The 17,905-nt window shown below is 43.5% G+C and overlaps 1 protein-coding gene across 2 annotated transcripts in view; it reads left to right on the top strand.

Annotated features, from left to right (window-relative positions):
* BRINP2 (BMP/retinoic acid inducible neural specific 2) overlaps positions 1–17,905 on the top strand; it is a 124,133-nt gene that overhangs the window by 97,499 nt on the left and 8,729 nt on the right. For both annotated transcript variants that reach the window (XM_061185676.1, XM_061185677.1), the window contains 3 exons: positions 4,089–4,279; positions 5,394–5,602; positions 17,395–17,500. In XM_061185676.1, coding sequence (XP_061041659.1) covers positions 4,089–4,279; positions 5,394–5,602; positions 17,395–17,500 — 506 coding nt within the window. The remainder of the gene's footprint in view (positions 1–4,088; positions 4,280–5,393; positions 5,603–17,394; positions 17,501–17,905) is intronic.

Below are 17,905 nucleotides of genomic sequence, written 5' to 3'. Positions count from 1 at the left end.
ATATGATTTTTATCCTTTGTTCTGTTAATGTGGTGTATCACATTGATTGATTTGATGTTGAGCCATCCTTGCACCCCTGGAGTAAATCCTACTTGATCAAGGTGTATAATCCTTTTATTGTACTGTTGAATTCAGTTTGCTAATATTTTGTTGAGGATTTTTGCGTCTATGTTTATCAGGGATATTGGCCTGTAATCTTATTTTCTTATAATGTCCTTGTCTGGTTTTGGTATAAGGGTATGGGTGGCTTCATAAAATGAGTATGAAAGTTTCCTTCCTCTTCTATTTTTTGGAAGAGTTTGAGAAAGATTGGTATTAATTCTTCTTTAAATGTTTGGTAGAATTTGCCATTGAAGCCATCTGATCCTGGACTTTTGTTTGTTGGGAGGTTTTTGATGATTAATTCAATCTCTTTACTAGTAATTAGACTGTTAAGATTTTCTATTTCTTCATGATTCAGTCTTGGTAGGTTATATATATATATATATATATATATATATATATATATATATATATATATATGTATATATGTTTCTAGAAATGTATCCATTTTCTCTAGGTTGTCCAATTTTGTGTATAATTGTTCATAGTAGTCTCTTATGATCCTTTGTGTGATATCAGTTGTAATGTCTCTTCTTTCATTTCTAATTTTATTTGAGTCTTCTTTCCTTTTTTTCTTGGTTAGTCTAACAATTTTTCTATTTTTTTTTAAACCTTTCAAAAAACAGCCTTTAGTTCCAATGGTCTTTTTTATTGTCTTTTTAGTGTCTATGTCATTTATTTTCACTCTGATCTTTGTTATTTTCTTCCTTCTACTAACTTTGGCCTTAGTTTGTTCTTCTTTTCTAGTTCCTTGAGGTGTAAAGTTAGGTTGTTTATTTAAGATCTTTATTTTTTCCTAATGTAGGCATTTATAGCTATAATCTTCCCCCTTAGAACTGCTTTTACTACACCCTACAGGTTTTTGTATTTGTGTTTCCATTTTCATTTGTCTCTAAATATTTTTTGATATCTCTTTTGACCCATTGGTTGTTCAGGAGCATGTTGTTTAATCTCCATGTATTTGTGAATTTTCCCTTTTTCTTCTTGTAATTGATTTCTAGTTTCATACCATTGTGGTCAGAAAAGATGTGTGATATGATTTTAGTCTTCTTAAATTTATTAAGATTTTTTTTGTGGTCTAACATATGATCTATCCTGGAGAATGTTCCATGTGCCTTTGAGAAGTGTATTCTGCTGCTGGATGGGATGTTCTATAAATATCTATTATGTCCATCTGGTCTAACATATAGTTTAAGTCCAATGTTTCTTTGCTGATTTCTGTCTGGATGATCTATCCATTGTTGAAAGTGGGGTATTGAAGTTGCCTTCTATTATTGTATCACTGTCTATTTCTCCCTTCAGATCTGTTAATATTTGCTTTACATATTTCAGTGCTCCTATGTTGGGTGCATAAATATTTATAAATGTTATATTTTCTTGATGAATTGATCCTTTATCATTATATAATGACCTTTGGCTTTACATCTATTTTGTCTTAAATAAGCTACCCCAACTTTCCTTTGGTTTCCATTTGCATGGGGTATCTTTTTCCATCCCTTCACTTTCAGTATATGTGTTCCTAAAGCTGAAGTGAGTCTTGTATGCAGAACACGGTTGGATCTTGTGTTTTTTTGTTTGTTTGTTTGTTTGTTTGTTTAATAAGCTGCTCTATGTCTTTGATTGGCCATCCAACCAATAAGAAGTGAGATCAAGCAACCGTTCTTTATGCTGCAGTGGGATTTGGGATAGAAAATATTTTGACAAATATCCTGTACTTGAAAGTTTAGCATTTCCTCCACAAAGGAAATAAAAGATAATGCATTATTATGAACTTACCTGCTTAGATAAATAAAGCCACACAGTGGGAATTTTAAAAGGCTTTGTCAGAACCCTGAATTATTAGTTATCCCTTTTCCTTTGTTTCCCTGGTAATGTTTGGCACATGCCCCCGCTCTCTGTCTTAGTTTCTAGAATTAGATAGGGGAGTTCTATAGCCTCAAATGGGCATGGATTTTTATTTATTTACTTTGAATTATTTTATTTTTTTCTGTGGACTTGTCATTTGTACTTCGTGGATTTGGGGGGAAGTTTAGACCAAGGTTTAGCACTGTCATGAAGAGCAGAGTTGGGATGCGTGAGAAAGTTGAGAAGACTTTACATTTTGTGGTTTTCTAAGGCAGTGGAGCTGATCCTTACTAGTATAATTTGGGAGGCAATGGAAAACCCCTTTTTTACTAGTGGATATGATCATTTAAATTTCATCCTTTAAAATACAAATATTTCAGTGAGGAGTAAAGCATGAAGATTAAAATTCCAGATGGAACTAGAAAGGAAATTTGCCATCATCTAGAATAGAGCTTCTCAAAATATACATCCTCTTAGTTCCTTTCAGAATGTCCATGCTGACATTTGCAATAAAGGTGCAAAAGCAATGGTGAATGAAACTGCTGGCATCTTAACTTAAATAAGGGCAGTCTGACCAAATGACACTAGTAGTCATGTATTCAACATTGCATACCTAAACATACACACACATACATGCATGCTTAACTTCATGAATGTCCTTGAAGCAGTAAAATTTATTAATTTTATTGGATCTTGACCCATGAGTACATGTCTTTTTTAATATTCTGTAAGATGAGATGAAAAGTACATATAAAGCATGTTTGAGGTTACTGAAGAATGACGGTCTCAGAGAAAAATACATTTGTGATTGAGTTGTGTGTTGAACTAGCCACTTTTTTCATGGGACTGAATTTTTCTTGAAAGAACAACCAACAATCTATGGTTATTCAGATTTTAGTGTTTGGCAGACATTTTCTCAAAAAAAAAAAAAAAAAAGAATGAAGCAAGCCTGCCTCTTCAAGGAAAGTAACTGACAGTATTTGTAACCAATGATAAAATTTAAGCTTTCAAATGAAAATTGAAATTTTGGAAAACTTGTATTTGTCATCATAAGCTTGACAGCTTTCCAATATTTAAAGACTTTTTTCTTGAGATTTGTGGTGATATTAACAAATATGATGTTTTGATATTATATAATAAAAAGTGTCAAAATGTGGAAGATCTGAATAACTCAGTGGTCCCATATTTTCCAGATGGATGATCAATACATGATGTTACAAAATCATAAAGAGTAGAAAGATCCAGTCAAAGTACAGTATAGAACGCTGGATTTTAATGTAACTGAGTATGAAAAGCTTATTGATATGGTTTCAGATTCCACACTGTAATTAACCTTTAAGAAAGTACATTTGTTGAGTTTCGTGTGGTACCAAAGAAGAATATCCACAATTATCACAACAGATTGAATGCAGAAGAAAATACGAGAATGCAGCTCTCTTCTGCTAAGCCAGAAACTCGAGAGATTTGCCAAAAGGCAAAGCAATGCCATTCTTCTTACTAAATCTGTTTTGTTTCAGAACATATAGTGATTGTCATACAAATATGTTATTTATGTTATATATAATGGATTTATTTCTGTTATCTTTAAATGAAATAATAGATAAATAAATTTAAATTTTCTCAGTTTTAATTTCTAAAGGGGTAATTATCATTAGATATAAGCCACCTAAATACAGGGACTCAATCATTTTTATGAGTGTGATCAGGTCATGAGACCAAAAAGTTTGAGAACCGTTGTTCTAAACCAACCTCCTGACTTTAAAAATGGTTAACAGAGGCCATGAGGTGACTCATCCACTGAGTTGCAGTTGTGACTAGATCTTATTTCAGCAAACCACTTCCAGTATTTTCATTGTTTGTTTGTCCCCATTACACTACTACCATGACTGCCTTCAGGTGAATAAGCCACTCTCCAATGGGAGCATGTTCTAATGGAGGTCAGCTGAGGTAGGGCTTTCTTACCGACTGGGAATCAGAGACCAGAGGGCCTCTTTCAGGCAGTGGTCCCTCCATCTGCAGAGATGTATGCTGACAGGAGATGAGGGGGTGCAAGTGGAGGAAGACCATTACCTGCTTCCGATTTTATGCCTCTTGTTCCAAAATACAATGAGCTTTTCCTTGTCCCTCGACTTTTCCTCCAGGGAGTTTGCGCGTTGGAAAGTGAACAACCTGGCTCTAGAAAGGAAGGACTTCTTTAGTTTGCCATTGCCTCTTGCCCCAGAGTTTATCCGGAACATCCGCCTCCTCGGAAGGAGACCCAACCTGCAACAGGTCACTGAAAACCTGATCAAAAAGTACGGCACTCACTTCTTACTTTCTGCCACCCTTGGAGGTAAGCAATACCACGATCCTACACTCATTGGTTGCCAGCTCATCGAAAATAGCTTTAAGACCCATTGACTATAGCTTCAATACTCTTCCTGGATCTTTTATTCTTCCTGGCCTGTTATTGACTGGGAAACGTTTTCTTTCTGGTGCACTTGTCAACAGTGTAATCTCTTGACATCCCAATTCACCCCAGAACATTGCTATTTGCTTATAAGCATCCTCCTGGGAAGGGGATGTGGGGTAAAGAGGTTGGGGGGCAGACAGACTCCTACTAACCACTTGCCAGAAGGGGGTGCTCCCAGTTTTCTTTTGACTGAGCCATCTAACCCCGAGGTTTCTCCATATCTTAATATTGGCTGTGGCTACAATAGTGAGACCCATAGGCAAAGAAGTAAATGTCCGCTGAGTCCCTGACCTCTCTGCTTCCACTCTATAGAGATTGGTAACCAGCCAAACCAATTAGAATGGCTTTGGGCTGGATGGAGGCAAAGGTGGAAGGGGACCTATGGCTAGGGGATGGCGCAACCTATGGCTAGGAACCAGCACAGAATCGAGAGCTGGGAATAGGCAGCATTCTCTCTGCCCTGGCAAGGAGAAAGCAGGATTTATTATAACATTTAGCTCACTGTCTGATGGACAAAAGGAACTCTCCAAGGGTTCAGGCCAGCTGCCGGCATGTGGTAGGCGCTGAGTGTTTGATGGGGAAAAGGGAGGTTGAGCTTCAAGGCTTTTGCCCTTTCTTAGAGAGCAGAAATATCCACGGTGACTTCTTATAAACAACTTGAGACGGAGAATTTTATCTTCCCCATGGAGGTAGATTGCCTGAGACAGAGATCAATAGAGGATGTTAAATGGATAAGCTGGAGGGGCGGGGGATGAGCTTTGGGACATTACAGAAGTAGGGAGGAGGAGGAGGGCCTCTCAGGCAGTGGTGCCCTCATCCTGTGGCACAGTCTGACGAGATTGTTCTGAACGTGGTAGGGATGAGGAGAGTCCGTCAGCAGGGGCCATGGGCTCCCTCTTAGCTCGGTCTCCCCTGGCGAAGGGTTTCACATTCTTATTGGTAGGGGATCAGGGAGCGGAAGGCCTTACCTGTGCACCCATGTTGTTTGCTGTAGGAGAAGAGTCCCTGACCATTTTTGTGGACAAGCGGAAACTGAGCCGAAAGTCAGAGGTGGCAGGAATTGCCCCTATAGTCGGGGGCGGTGGGAACAGCTCTGCTGTGTCCCTGGAGACCCTGCACCAGCTGGCAGCCTCCTACTTCATCGACAGAGAGAGCACGCTGCGACGGCTGCACCATATCCAGATAGCCGCCGGGGCCATCAAGGTAAGGGCCTGAGAGGTCCTGGGGGAGGGAGGGCAGACAGGCAGAGAAAGCAGGGGGAGGGCTGGGTGGTAAGTGGCTCCAAGTGAGCCAGGCCTGACTGATGGAAGTGGGAAAGCAGCTTTCCGACGTGGGCACAACCCTCAACCAGCCCTAAAACATGGTCTGTGTCTTCCTTCTGCAGCAAAGAGTCACGTGGCATCTACCCTAAGGCAGGCTCCAGCCGAGGGACTGTGGTGAAAGGTAGACAAGGGCCCTGCTCTCCAGAGGTTACATTCTGGTGGGAGATGAAGATAATAAACAAGTAAAAAATCAGCCAAGTAATTCCAGATAATGATATAAGGAAAAGACCCGAGTCGTAGGTACAGATTTCCTGAGGTGAGAGAGGGGAACAGTGAGTATTAGCCAGATTGGTCGAGGGAGGGCACTTTGGGTTTAGACTTTGAGGCTGAGATCTGAATCCTTAGAAGTCAGCTGTGTGTAGATCCGAGGGAAGGGTGTTCAGGCAGGGGGAACAGTAAGCGCTAAGGCCCTGAGGCAGGAACCAGCGTGGTGCCTTGGTGAAACACAGAGAAGACTGCTGTGACTGCAGTGAGATGAACAAGAAAGATGCTGGTACAAGATGAAATTCAGAGGTAGGCTGGAGCCAGATCACATGGCTGTGAGAAAGTGCAATAGAAAACAAGCAGAGGAGTGGTATGATTTCATGTATGTTTGAAAAAGCTCAATAGTTACTGTAACTTTAATAACTATACCTTTCATCCCGTGTTCTCTACTGACATCTAGAAGATTTCTAGGACAGTTCATGTTGTTTGAGGGAAGACTAGTGAAGATACTTGAGAACACTGGATATTCTACTTCTAAATATAAAGTTAGGATGCTGAGGAGAGATCAGTCTTGTCTTACATCCTGCTTTCATCCCATCCAAGACTCACAAGGAAGTTTTATCATTCTTTCATTCATTTGTTCAATAAGTATTTAAAATTTTTTAAAATTTTATATTGGAGTATAGTTGATTCACAACATTGTGTTAGTTTCAGGTGTACAGCAAAGTTATACATATTCATATATCTATTCCTTTTCAGATTCTTTTCCCATACAGTTTATTACAGAGTAATGAGTATAGTTCCCTGTGCTATACAGTAGGTCCTTGTTGATTATTTGTTTTACATATAGTAGTGTGCCAATCCCAACCTTATTGAACACCTGTATGTGTCAGGCACTGTTCTGCGTACTGAGAATCCAAGAGTGAACAAAACATATAAAGTCCCTGCCCTCGTGAAGCTGAAATTCTAGTGGTGGAGACATAATTAAATACATAAACAGTGTCAGGTGGGCTTAATGGTATAAGGACATGAAGTCAGGGAAGGAGATAGAGGGTGATGGGGACATGGTACTTTAGGGAAGACCAGACGGAGATCTGAATGAAGCAAGGGAGTGAGCCACATGTATATCTTGAGTGAGTGCATTCTAGACAGAGCGGGGAGTGAGGGCAACTGCCCTGAAGTGGGAGTGTGCTTGGTATGTTCCAGGAGCACCGGTAGTGTAGCTGGAAGGAGTCAGAAGAGAGGTGAGGTGGCAGAAGAGGCTACAGTGGTCGTAGGGCCTGGATCATGAGGACATTACCGATCAGGGAAGAGAGGAGAAAGAGGGATCCTGGAGACCAATGCAGTCATTACTGCACTGGTCAAGGTGAGAAACAATGGTGGCTTGGACAAAGCTGGTGCTATACAGGTAGTGAGAAATTCACAGGTTCAGGTTTTGATGGTAGAGCCTATAGAGTGTTAGCTAAGAAACTGGAAGAAAGGAGTCAAGATTCACCGTGAGATTTTTGGCCTGAGCAACCTGATGAACGATGATTTCATTAACTGAGGATAACACTAGGGGGAGGTGCAGATCTGAAAGAAATAAATCAAGAGTTCAGTTTTAGACATATCGTATTTGACATTCCTATTAGATGTCTAACTAAAGATATCTAACAGGCAGTTGGCTATCAACACCAGGATTTCAAGAGAAATGTCATGATTGGAGATATAAGTTTGGCTTACAAATATATCCACATGTGTCGTTGGTATTTACAACTTTGGGAAAGGAGGAGATGAGATCGCTTGAGGACTGAATGCAGCTAATCAAGTGGCCCCAGGGCTTTGAGTTGTGTAGCACATCAATTTTCAGAAATGGGCCAAAGGAGGAGGATTTAACAAAGGAGGGTGAGACAGAGCGTAAAGGTATGAAGAGAACCAAAGCTGGATCACAAAGCCATGTGAAGAAAGTGATTCACAAAAGAAAGAGCTGGCAACTGTTGAGCAGTCAGATTGAGAACTGACCTTCAACTTGGCATCATGGAGGTAACTGGTAACCTAGATAAGAGTAGCTTCAGTGACATGAAGGGGATGAAAGGCTGAGCGGAGAAGGTTCAAGAGAGAGAACAAAGTGAGGAATCAGAATAGTAGAGACAGTTCTTTAAAGGTCTTGCTGTAAAGGCAAATAGAAAAATAGGTGATAGCTGGAGACTGATGGGGGGTCAAGGGAGCTTGTGTTTTTGTTTTTAAAATGGGAGCTATTCCAGAATATTGGTATGTTGATTAAAATGACTCAGTAGAGAGGGGGAAAGTGATGGTGCAGAGAGACAGGAGATAATTGCAGAAGCAGTCGAGGTGGTGAGAGAGGTTGCTATTCCAGGCACGAGTGGAGCAGCAGGTCTCACACAGGACCATGAACCTTTCATCCTTTGGGGCCGGAGGCTGTACGGAGCACACAGCTCACACACGCAGTGGGATGGCAGATGTGGCAGTGGGAGGACGCGGATGTCCTCTTATGATTTATTCCATTTCCTTGATGAAACAAGCAAAGTCCATGGCTAAATGAAAGAAGGAATTGTTGAGAAAAGAATGTATGAAATGGTCATTCAGAGAGTTAAGGTTATCAACTGACTAGATGACTAGATAAATGGAGTGGATTGTTGGGTGGCACCACGGACTCATTTGAGACTCATGGTCATAATTAAAACATGAGGCCTGTCAGCAGCGTTGTGAGTTTTATCAGCTACATTCAGCACGTCTTGTTCAGACAGGCATGGGAGAGATGGAGAGTTGGATTTAGCCAAGATATGTGTGTGTGTGTGTGTGTGTGTACAAGATGAAAGAAAAAATAGGCAAGAGAGTTGAGAGTATATAGAAAGGAGTGATTACAGTGGTGGATCAAGGGATCTGAGACCATTATAGGATGATAGAAAGTGAAAAGTTGGCCAGGCCAAAAGATTGGGAGTCTAAGTAGGTTTGATGACTTGTTATAGGGAAGAGACTAGAGTAGGTACAAGTGTGTAATGCTTTATATCGCTATTACAGAGCGTCATTTTCTGGGGCACGGCCATGGGCGTGGGAGCCTAAGATGGGGTTGGATAGAGGACAGGATAAGGAGGTGAGGAGGCCAGGGGACTGGGAGGCTGGGTATTAAAGGATCACCTATATGGATGCTGAAGTCAGTAGGAATGATACAGACCTGGGTGGTGGTAAGAAAGATGGTGGTGAGCAAGCTAAATACTGAAAATCCTCAATGAGGGAGGGGGAGTGACAACAAAAACAGACGGCAACACAGAGGAGTAGTGGGTGATAGTCCTGATGGTTAGAGAGGAAGGAGGACCAGTGTTCAGGATATCACAGTGGAAGACCCACCTCACTTCATGCCGGTGTGAGATGTGGGAAGGCAGACAGCACTGCTAGAGAAGACTGCAGGGGAAACCACATCCTCCAGAGCTGCTAGGTTGTGCTTAGAACAAAAAGGTGAAGCGGACTCTTGAGAAGAGATTGAGGTTATAGATGTTCATGCTGAGGAGTGATCATGAGATTCAGAGAGCATGATGGAGGTTAAGTGAAGAAAAGGGGTCAGATTAGGGGATGGCCAGTGTCTGGAGTGAGAGTCTGAGAGAGGAGGAAGACGGAAGCTCAGACAGACTAGGGTACATTTGGGAGGCTGGTACCTTAGGCAGCTTAAAATGATGAAAAAAGAACTGTAGTAGCACAGAGTGGGTTTTACCAAGAAGACAGAACTCTGTGGAAGCCCTCTCACCCTTCAGTCCTCTAGTGGGCTGTGTCAAAGTTGGAGAAGAATTGGTCTTATCCATTCGTGAAAGGTAGGCCTGGATCAGTAACTCCATGGTCCCATTAATGTCCCTTCCTATCCTTTGACCAACTTTTCACTTTCTATCATCCCTCCATGGCCTCATTGTCTTTTTGCCCAACTTAGATCTCTTGATCCATCACTATAATCACTCCCTTGCATGTTCTCTTCAGCTTACCTTTTGCCTCCTCTTCATGCCCACGGCCATTCCTATAATTCAGAACCTCATCTACGCTTACCTGATTTTCTCACATAAATATTCTTCCCATCTGCATTCTCAGCTCTGCTCCCTGATTCACGATCTATGCTGCTCGCATGAGTGCACGTTGTCATATCGTATCATTCCCCTGCTTAAAATCCTTCAGTGGTTTCTGACTATATGGGACAGAGCCCAAACCACCGCCTCCCACCCAGGGCGGCAGTGTGAGGCATTGGAAAGAACCCGCGAGCCTGAGCTCTACCACTGCTCATGGCAAGGCTTTGATCAAGTCACCAAACTTCTCTGAGCCCCCATTTGCTCCTTCTAAAATTGTTGAACAATTAGAATAATTTCTAGCGTGAAGGATTTCTGGGAAGTTCAAATTAGAAAATGTGTAGAGAGCATGAGCCACAGCACAAATGGACCTTGAAAAGGGATAATTCCTCTTCTAAACAAAATGGGAAGGCAATTGAAGACCTACTATCCCTGTTCTTTTTAGTTTCAGCTCCAAATGATCCTTTTACACTCTTCTCAACCCTTGTTTCCCCCCTCAACCCTTCACTTACCATTTATACCATGTAAGCCAGTCCTATCTACCTCCTAGTCTTTGTTCAAATATGCCATGCTCTTGTGTCTCCCTTCCCTGGTACCTGCTGTCTTTTTTGCTTGCAGTCCTCGTCTGTTCACCTGAGTGGCTCTTCCTAACCCTTCTTTGCTCGGCTCGAAAAGGCAACTCTTTTGTGAAGCCTTTCCTGACTACCAGGGTAGTTAAATGTTCCTCTTCAGTGTTTCAAACACATGCCTCCTTTATAGGGATTATCATTTGAACTGATTATCATTTGAACTGATTGCTAGCTTATGGGAGGGACTGGGTCTCAGGCATCTTTGGTTCCCAGTAAGAGTACAGAGCTTGCCACATTATGGATAATGAGTAAAGGTTTGCTGAGTGAATGAATGAGTCACTGACCCCACTTTTCACATGGGTTGGGCTCTTCTCAGTGTGTGTGCAAGTGCATATAAGCATGTTAAGTTGAAAGAAACAAGGTAGATTCAGTATCAAGATGATTTGTTAAGAGAAATCTGGTGAAGGATACCATAGATCTCTAAGAACAAGACACTAGATCCAATCCAGACACATAGGTGTGGTAAAAGAACAGTAAGTCTCCCAGGTTACTCTCTCTGTTTCTTGTTGGAACACGCCTCTACTTTTTCATCTCTACCTGCTTCATCTCCCTGCTTCTTTTGTTCAAGTTCTTTCCTCTGTTTATTCTAGACTTTCTGTACACCAGTGACTTCAGCCTACCTTTAGCTTTGTCTTGCTCTGAAGCTGACTCTGGCCCTGGCTGAACGTAATCTTTCTGTTTTGTCTCTCAGCCAGTGCCCTCAGGACAAGGACTCTTCTCTTGTTCATTGTAGTATCCTCAGTTCCTGGTACATAGTAGGTGCTTGATAATTATTTATTCTGAATTTTGTAAGTGTCCATAATCAACTCTTAAATTTTTTTTTTCTCTCAGTATCACAGTTCTAAATTCCCCAGAGAAAGAATCTGGTTCAGGATTCATCTTAGTCCAACACAAAGAGAGGGGGTTACATAATCTCAACCATGGCTCACCGGATTCACTTCTTTAGCAAGGACTGTGGGTTATAGCGTGAGAGGTGGGCAGGCACTCAAATCCACGTCTGTTATAGTGCCTGTAGATGCACGTTCTAGAACTAGATGGGCCACTGCCCATCTCCTCCAAAGAAGGGCCATCGTCCTCGGAAGCCTCTTCTTGGAACTCCTCAGTCCCACATGGAATGAGAGATGATTATTCAGCTTCCACTGAGCTGCTTGACCTGTAGCTGTTTCTGTTTGGGAGCACTGTGTGTTCTCCCCATGGGTTGCAATTCAGAGAACCATGAAAAAACAAGGCATTTAGTGTCTTCTCCCCCCTCTGCTCATCTCCACATAGTTTAGTGAGGTCTGGAAACCTGTGTGACCTGTCCAAGGACACACCCCTAGACTAAGGAGCAAAGGGAGGTGTTGGCATCCTGTCCCACAGCTCTGCTCCCTTGATAGGGTTGACCTGACCATTTTGTCCTGATAGTAATGGTGTCCCACAGGAGGCCATCTCTTTGCTTTAACACACAGCATTTGCAGATCCAGACAGCAAGGTCCCCCTGCAGCACACCCTTGTGAACTCACACTCCTCTGCTGGTGCTGCAGCCCCTGCCACCTACTTCCCTCTCCTGAACATGCCTTCGCAGGGCTTCAGCTGGCTTCCAGCGTGGTCATTACTCTGGACGGAGGTGAGGGGCTCTGCCCACTTGCTCAGCCTTGGTGAAGGAAAGACCCTCGAGCATATCTTCCTGTTGCTTGTTTCTCTAAGCAAAGGTGCTCTTACTTTCTACCCTTTGTTAGCAACTTCTTTTCACTAATGTGGAGAAAGAGGCACCCTGCCCCCTTTTGTTTATCCAACACATGCCCGAGACCCCACTGGACATCCCCCTCTGCTGCAAGGTTTACTCTGGTCAGTACATACCTCTGTTACAGGATTTGTCACATTAGACCGCAGCTGTTTACATGCCCATCTCCACCTGCTCACACACAACAGCAGGGCTTAGATCAGTGGGGACTCTGTCGCATGCATACAGTTCCAGGTCCCTTCACAGTGTCGGGTGTGTGGTGAGACACTCAGTAAAATGCCTGACTGATAGCGGAAGGCAGGTTACCTGGTTTAGTGGGAGACAAACTTACTCAAGTGAGAAGACCGGGAATTGGGTTTCAGCCTTGATACTTACTATTCCTATGACCTTGAGAAGCTGGTTATTGAACTCCATGACATGGACTTACCAACTGTTTTACTCACCTGTACCCAGGGCTTATATTCAGCTGATATGACCACATCAGTTATTAAAATATTAAAACACTTCCATACAAGCTGGTAAATCATCTTCACCCAATCTGCTGTGTGCCACCCTAACCACCTTTATCCCTCCCCTGGAACCCCGGGATCTCCCCTAATAGTAACCAAAGGACTAATGTAACTCTGGAGACCCTCAGAACCCTGCTTTGGCACTACGGCTGGCACCTCTCCTGATTAGTGACGTCCTACCTGCTGATACATATTGTGAGTAACATATTGTAAATATCACCCCTTACTCTACCGTAGGATGGGGGGGTGACACCAAATGATATAGTTCACATGAAAACACTTTGAAAACTGTAAAGGGCTGAATACATTTTCATCCTATCCATAATTCCCAGGAAGGGATCAGAGCCCTGAAGGAAGGGAGGGGCCTATTTCCTAGTTGTAGCTCACCCTCTACTTAATTGAAGGCTGAGGAAGGACTTAGTGGGGAGGGTTTGAGATGTTCATGAGCTGCCCGAAAAGAGCCCACATAAAAGTTCCCATGGATTGCAGGATGGCAAGAGGGAGCGGTTCTCACAAGCATTCTTAAAGTGACTTGTCCAAATTTCTCCCTGTAGCAGCCTGGGATTCAATTTGCATCTCTTTGAATCACACACACTCTCAGCCTGTGCTCTCCTGGCCAGCCCTATCGCTCACGATTAGAAGCCCGTTTCACTCGAGCTTAGCTTCGCAGGTGCCCCCTAGGTAGGACAAGAGCAGCCAGGGAGTTAAGGGCAGGGGGAGGAGAGCAGGCTCACTGGAACGAGAGTTTGCACAATCTGGCATTTATGGAAAATTGGATGTGCTAATGAACCTGAGATCCATCAGGGCTTTCTGAAGGCAGGACTGTCTCTATCAACAGACCAATTAGCACACAATTATTTTCTCCTGAAAGCTTATCTGAGGCACTCTTTGAATGCTTGCACCTGAGTGAGCTGCACTTTCCATTACCTCTGGGGGCCCTCTTTATAATCTGCCAAAGCTGTCTGCCTCTTCTACAGGGAGAGGCACGGGGTTCTCTGCACCAACCTGCCAGGGACTCTGGAACTTTCATCACTCGGCGGGGAGGGGTCCTCAGCTCATCCTGCTTATCAAGGCAGTGCTCAGGCAATATCTGCAAGAGGACCCTCTCCAGCTCCCCTTCTCTTTCCCACCTCCTTGCTTCTCTAGGGAAGACAGAGGTGGCTCAGAGCAGAGTAGCAGGGGAAAGAGCAATGACTTCGGGATCTAGTAAAACCTGAGGGAGCCTTCCTCACTCGTGGAGGTCTGGCTTGAGGCATTTCGTCTAACAGGAAATGAGCAGGGGGACCGTGGTCTTTGTCTCTTCCTCATTCCTATCCTCGTGCCACAATTAACAAAGTGGAGCTACTCACACCCTTTCAATGACTTACCTAATTGATTATCCTCTTGTAGAACTGACCTTTGGAAATAGCAAAGTAAAGGTCAGAAAATCGCATCAGAGCCAGCCCCAGAATATTGAACAAGATGGCGGTGGGGGGGGGGTTGGGAAGCAGATGGGTTGGTGGTAGATAGGTAGGCATAGTGGTAGGATAAAGGGGAAGGAGAGTGGCTGTGCTATATTTGCCCCCTTGGGAGTCGTCCTACTTCTGCGTAAGGGGTGTAGCTTTCTCACCTGTTGCTGGTGAGTGTTCAACTCAGGAGTGGGTGGATAGAAAAGCCAGTGCAGAACTCAGGACAGTAAGGTGGCCAGCTTACCTGGAGGTGGGGACAGGCAAATCTCCCAAATACCACACTCACCATCCCACTCTGCCCTTCAGCCCACCCCATTCCAAGAGAGGCAGGGTTCCCCAGAATAGCTGGGCTAGTCCTTGGCTACAGCTCTTCTTATAGGAATTTTTGCACCGTATAGATAAAGAAGACTTTACCTTGACATAAGCCTGACTCTGCCTTCCCACTGCAATTTGACAACTAGCCAATCACCAGCTCACTCAATACAGAGACATTATTCAGCACCAAGTGCCCACCTGTGGAGGGAGGTAGGCTCACGTGGAACACCAGGATTATAGAAACACGTTTCCTTGTCTGTAAACTCCTTATGGTAGTGACCGTGTCTTACTCACTGTGAGTTTTGGATTCTCCTTGAATATGTAATAGATGAATAAATGAGTGAAAGAATAAATGAATGAGTCAAATGAATCGTAGCCCTGCAGGTGACTAGCTGTGTGACCTTGAAGAAATCATTTAACCTATCTGGCCTTGGTTTCCTTGTCTGTAATATAGGATAATAATATCTAAAGTGTATACAATTTGTCTTACCCCATGTTCACATTCTGAAGAGAGGGCAGATCACTAAAATACTTTGGATGAACTGGTCTGTTTACACTTGTTTTTTAGAGTGATATTATCTAAATGGGTTTACCTCATTTTAATTTTCTGCAGCCCTTTGACGTGCCCTCACAGGAGGCACGGGGCTTTGAACTGGAGTCTGAGGACTAAAAAGTCAAAATCCTGTTTCAGCTACTCAACAGCTCTGTGGTCTCGGGTACTGTAACTCTCGGAACCTTGGTTTCCTTCTTTGAAGAGTGATAGTAGTGGGATTTGTCTCAGAGTCAGTGTGAAAGTTAAATGGGATGATCTTGGAGGATGAACTTGGAAACTGTGCAGAGGTTTCCCGCCTCTGTCATGGCCTTGATCCCGTCCCCCATCCATGCTGGGTCTTGCTGCTTCTCATGCACTGTGTCTATTGCTTCCCCTTGGTCTTGGTCTGCAGTTACCTCTTTTTCTCCCAATTCCCCCCTTCCCTCACATCCCTCCTCATCCTTCAAGACCAATTTATGGAACACCTTCTCCATGAAGCCTTCTCAGACTGCTTTAAGCTACAAGGTTCTCTCCCGTCTCTCTGTTTACTGTATTAGTCTGTGTCATACCATCTCTCACTTAATTACTCTCTTCCATGTGTATTTTTTAAGACTAAGTATACTAAATTCTCTTTAAACATGTCGCTTACACTTTGGTATTCACCACGGTAACTAGTAGAATGGCAGACAACTACACTACACACTTTCAAGCCCATGGGTTGTAGATCATGCTGCCCCTTCTTTTTTTTTTTTTTTTTTGGCCGCGCCGTTCAATCCCTGGTTTTAGTTTTCCCCAACCAGGGATTGAACCCGGGCCCTCAGCAGTGAAAACCCAGAGTCCTAACCACTGGACCACCGGGGATGCTGCCCCTTCTTTTTCTCAGAGTACTTTCCCTCCCTTCTCTTCTTGTCCACTTTCTACTCATCTTTAAAGACCAACTCAGTTGGTGTCTCCTCTGAAACTCCTTCCCTTGTTTAGAGCTGTGGTTTCCTCAGGGCTCCTCCTGACACCTTGCTTCTGCTCTATGTGGATGTGTATCAGTCAGTTGGATATGTACCTGCCTCTCCCACAGGTTGGAACCTCCTGGAGGACACACTACATAACTCGTACACCTTTGTGCCCACCTCTCCACCCCGCAAAGCCTGGAACAGATTACTCATACATTCTCTAATTTATTGAGTACCTGCTATGTGCCAGGCACCCTGTTAAGTGCTACTGAGAACATCGTGACCAAAATAACTACGAGCTTACCTCCGTGGAGCCTTTAGTGTGTGGAGGACCCAGGCTTTAACTAAATACTCGCAGAAAAGGATGGAAAACTGCAAGTTGTATGCTTGTTGCGGAGCAGAGGTGCCCGGAGCTAGGAGAGAAGGTCAGAGGTATCAGGGCCAATTTCCTTGAAGAACTCCGAGAAAGGCACGCTATGAATGTTTGCTAAATTGTAGGGAATTGAACAGTGGCTGCCCAATAAATACTCGTTGATTGGTTGATTGATTTTTGGCAAAGCCTCTGGAGATCCTGAGAAGAAAGGGCCTCAGGTCCCCATCATTCTTATTACATAATTATTTCAGTGCATTTAAAGCTCCCCATTTTTCATCTTATACTTTAAACATCAGGGAAAAACTGATAGGCCAACTTTATAATATTTTAAAATGACTCTGTGGTGTTTTGGAATATTACATAGCTATAAGAGTTTATGTATATTTAATATGCTTATTAAAATATGCAGTAAGCCCATGGCTGATTTTCTCTAAGGACGTCTCAGTGCCGAGGTGGGACTTAAATGTTTAATATTAATAATAATACTCATAACTCATATTTCTCTAGTGCTTTTCATCTTCGGGATCCCTAAAGCCTGTGTGCACCACATCAAGTGGATGCAGCTGGGCTCGCCAGCAGGCTGACAGCATCCTCATCTGGCCTCCTTTCTTCCTCTGGGGGAGGAGAAGGGGGAACTCCAACACAAAGGTCCAGCTTCCACTGCCTACATTGAGTTTCCTCTTCCCAGACTCAAATTCCCTCTGGCTCCCTCTGAAAGGCTTCCAATTATGTACAACTGCTGCTGCCAGCCCTATACCACTGATACTCCCTGTCTTAGAACAAGGGAAAAAGTGGCTTTATGCTCCTGGGGTAGGGAGATACATGCCCTTCCTTGGGCTGGTCCAGGACAGGACATAGAGCCTGAGATTGGCTGACCGGAAAAGGGAAATGCAAAGGGAAGGTCTCGGCTTGTTATATAAACCCACCCCCTGCCCTTCCTTCTCTAGGTCACGGAGACCAGGACCGGTCCCCTGGGCTGCAGCAACTACGACAACCTAGACTCGGTCAGCTCTGTCCTGGTACAGAGTCCGGAGAACAAAGTGCAGTTACTCGGTAAGGTGCCCTGTGATGTTTTCACACTTTCCATACACGGTAAAAAAAAACAAAAAACAAACAAAAAAAACCTTGGCTCACCAAAAGGAAAAAGTCCTGCCTGCCCCATTTGGCTAAACCCTTCTGAAGACAAGAACTACCACTAGTTCTGGAACTTGTATTTAACATCTTTCCATCATTCTTTTGAGAAAACTTCTGAAATGGTTCACTTTACACCTCGACCATTGCTCAAACCACTAAACACCCAAATCCTCCCACCTCCCAGTCCTTCCCAAGACCTCTGTCACTATCCTACAGCAACAACACATCCATCGTTATACACCTTGATCTCGTTGGCGATCTCCTTTGTTGTCCGAAGAACCCTCTGCTTTATCCTAAGTATACATTGGGGAATAGCTGGCCTTT

The sequence above is a fragment of the Eubalaena glacialis genome, chromosome 3 (genome assembly GCF_028564815.1).
Source record: "Eubalaena glacialis isolate mEubGla1 chromosome 3, mEubGla1.1.hap2.+ XY, whole genome shotgun sequence".
NCBI classification, from domain to species: Eukaryota; Metazoa; Chordata; class Mammalia; order Artiodactyla; family Balaenidae; genus Eubalaena; species Eubalaena glacialis.
The sequence above is the reverse complement of the archived record's forward strand: the minus strand, read 5'-3'. Positions and strand labels throughout refer to the sequence as shown.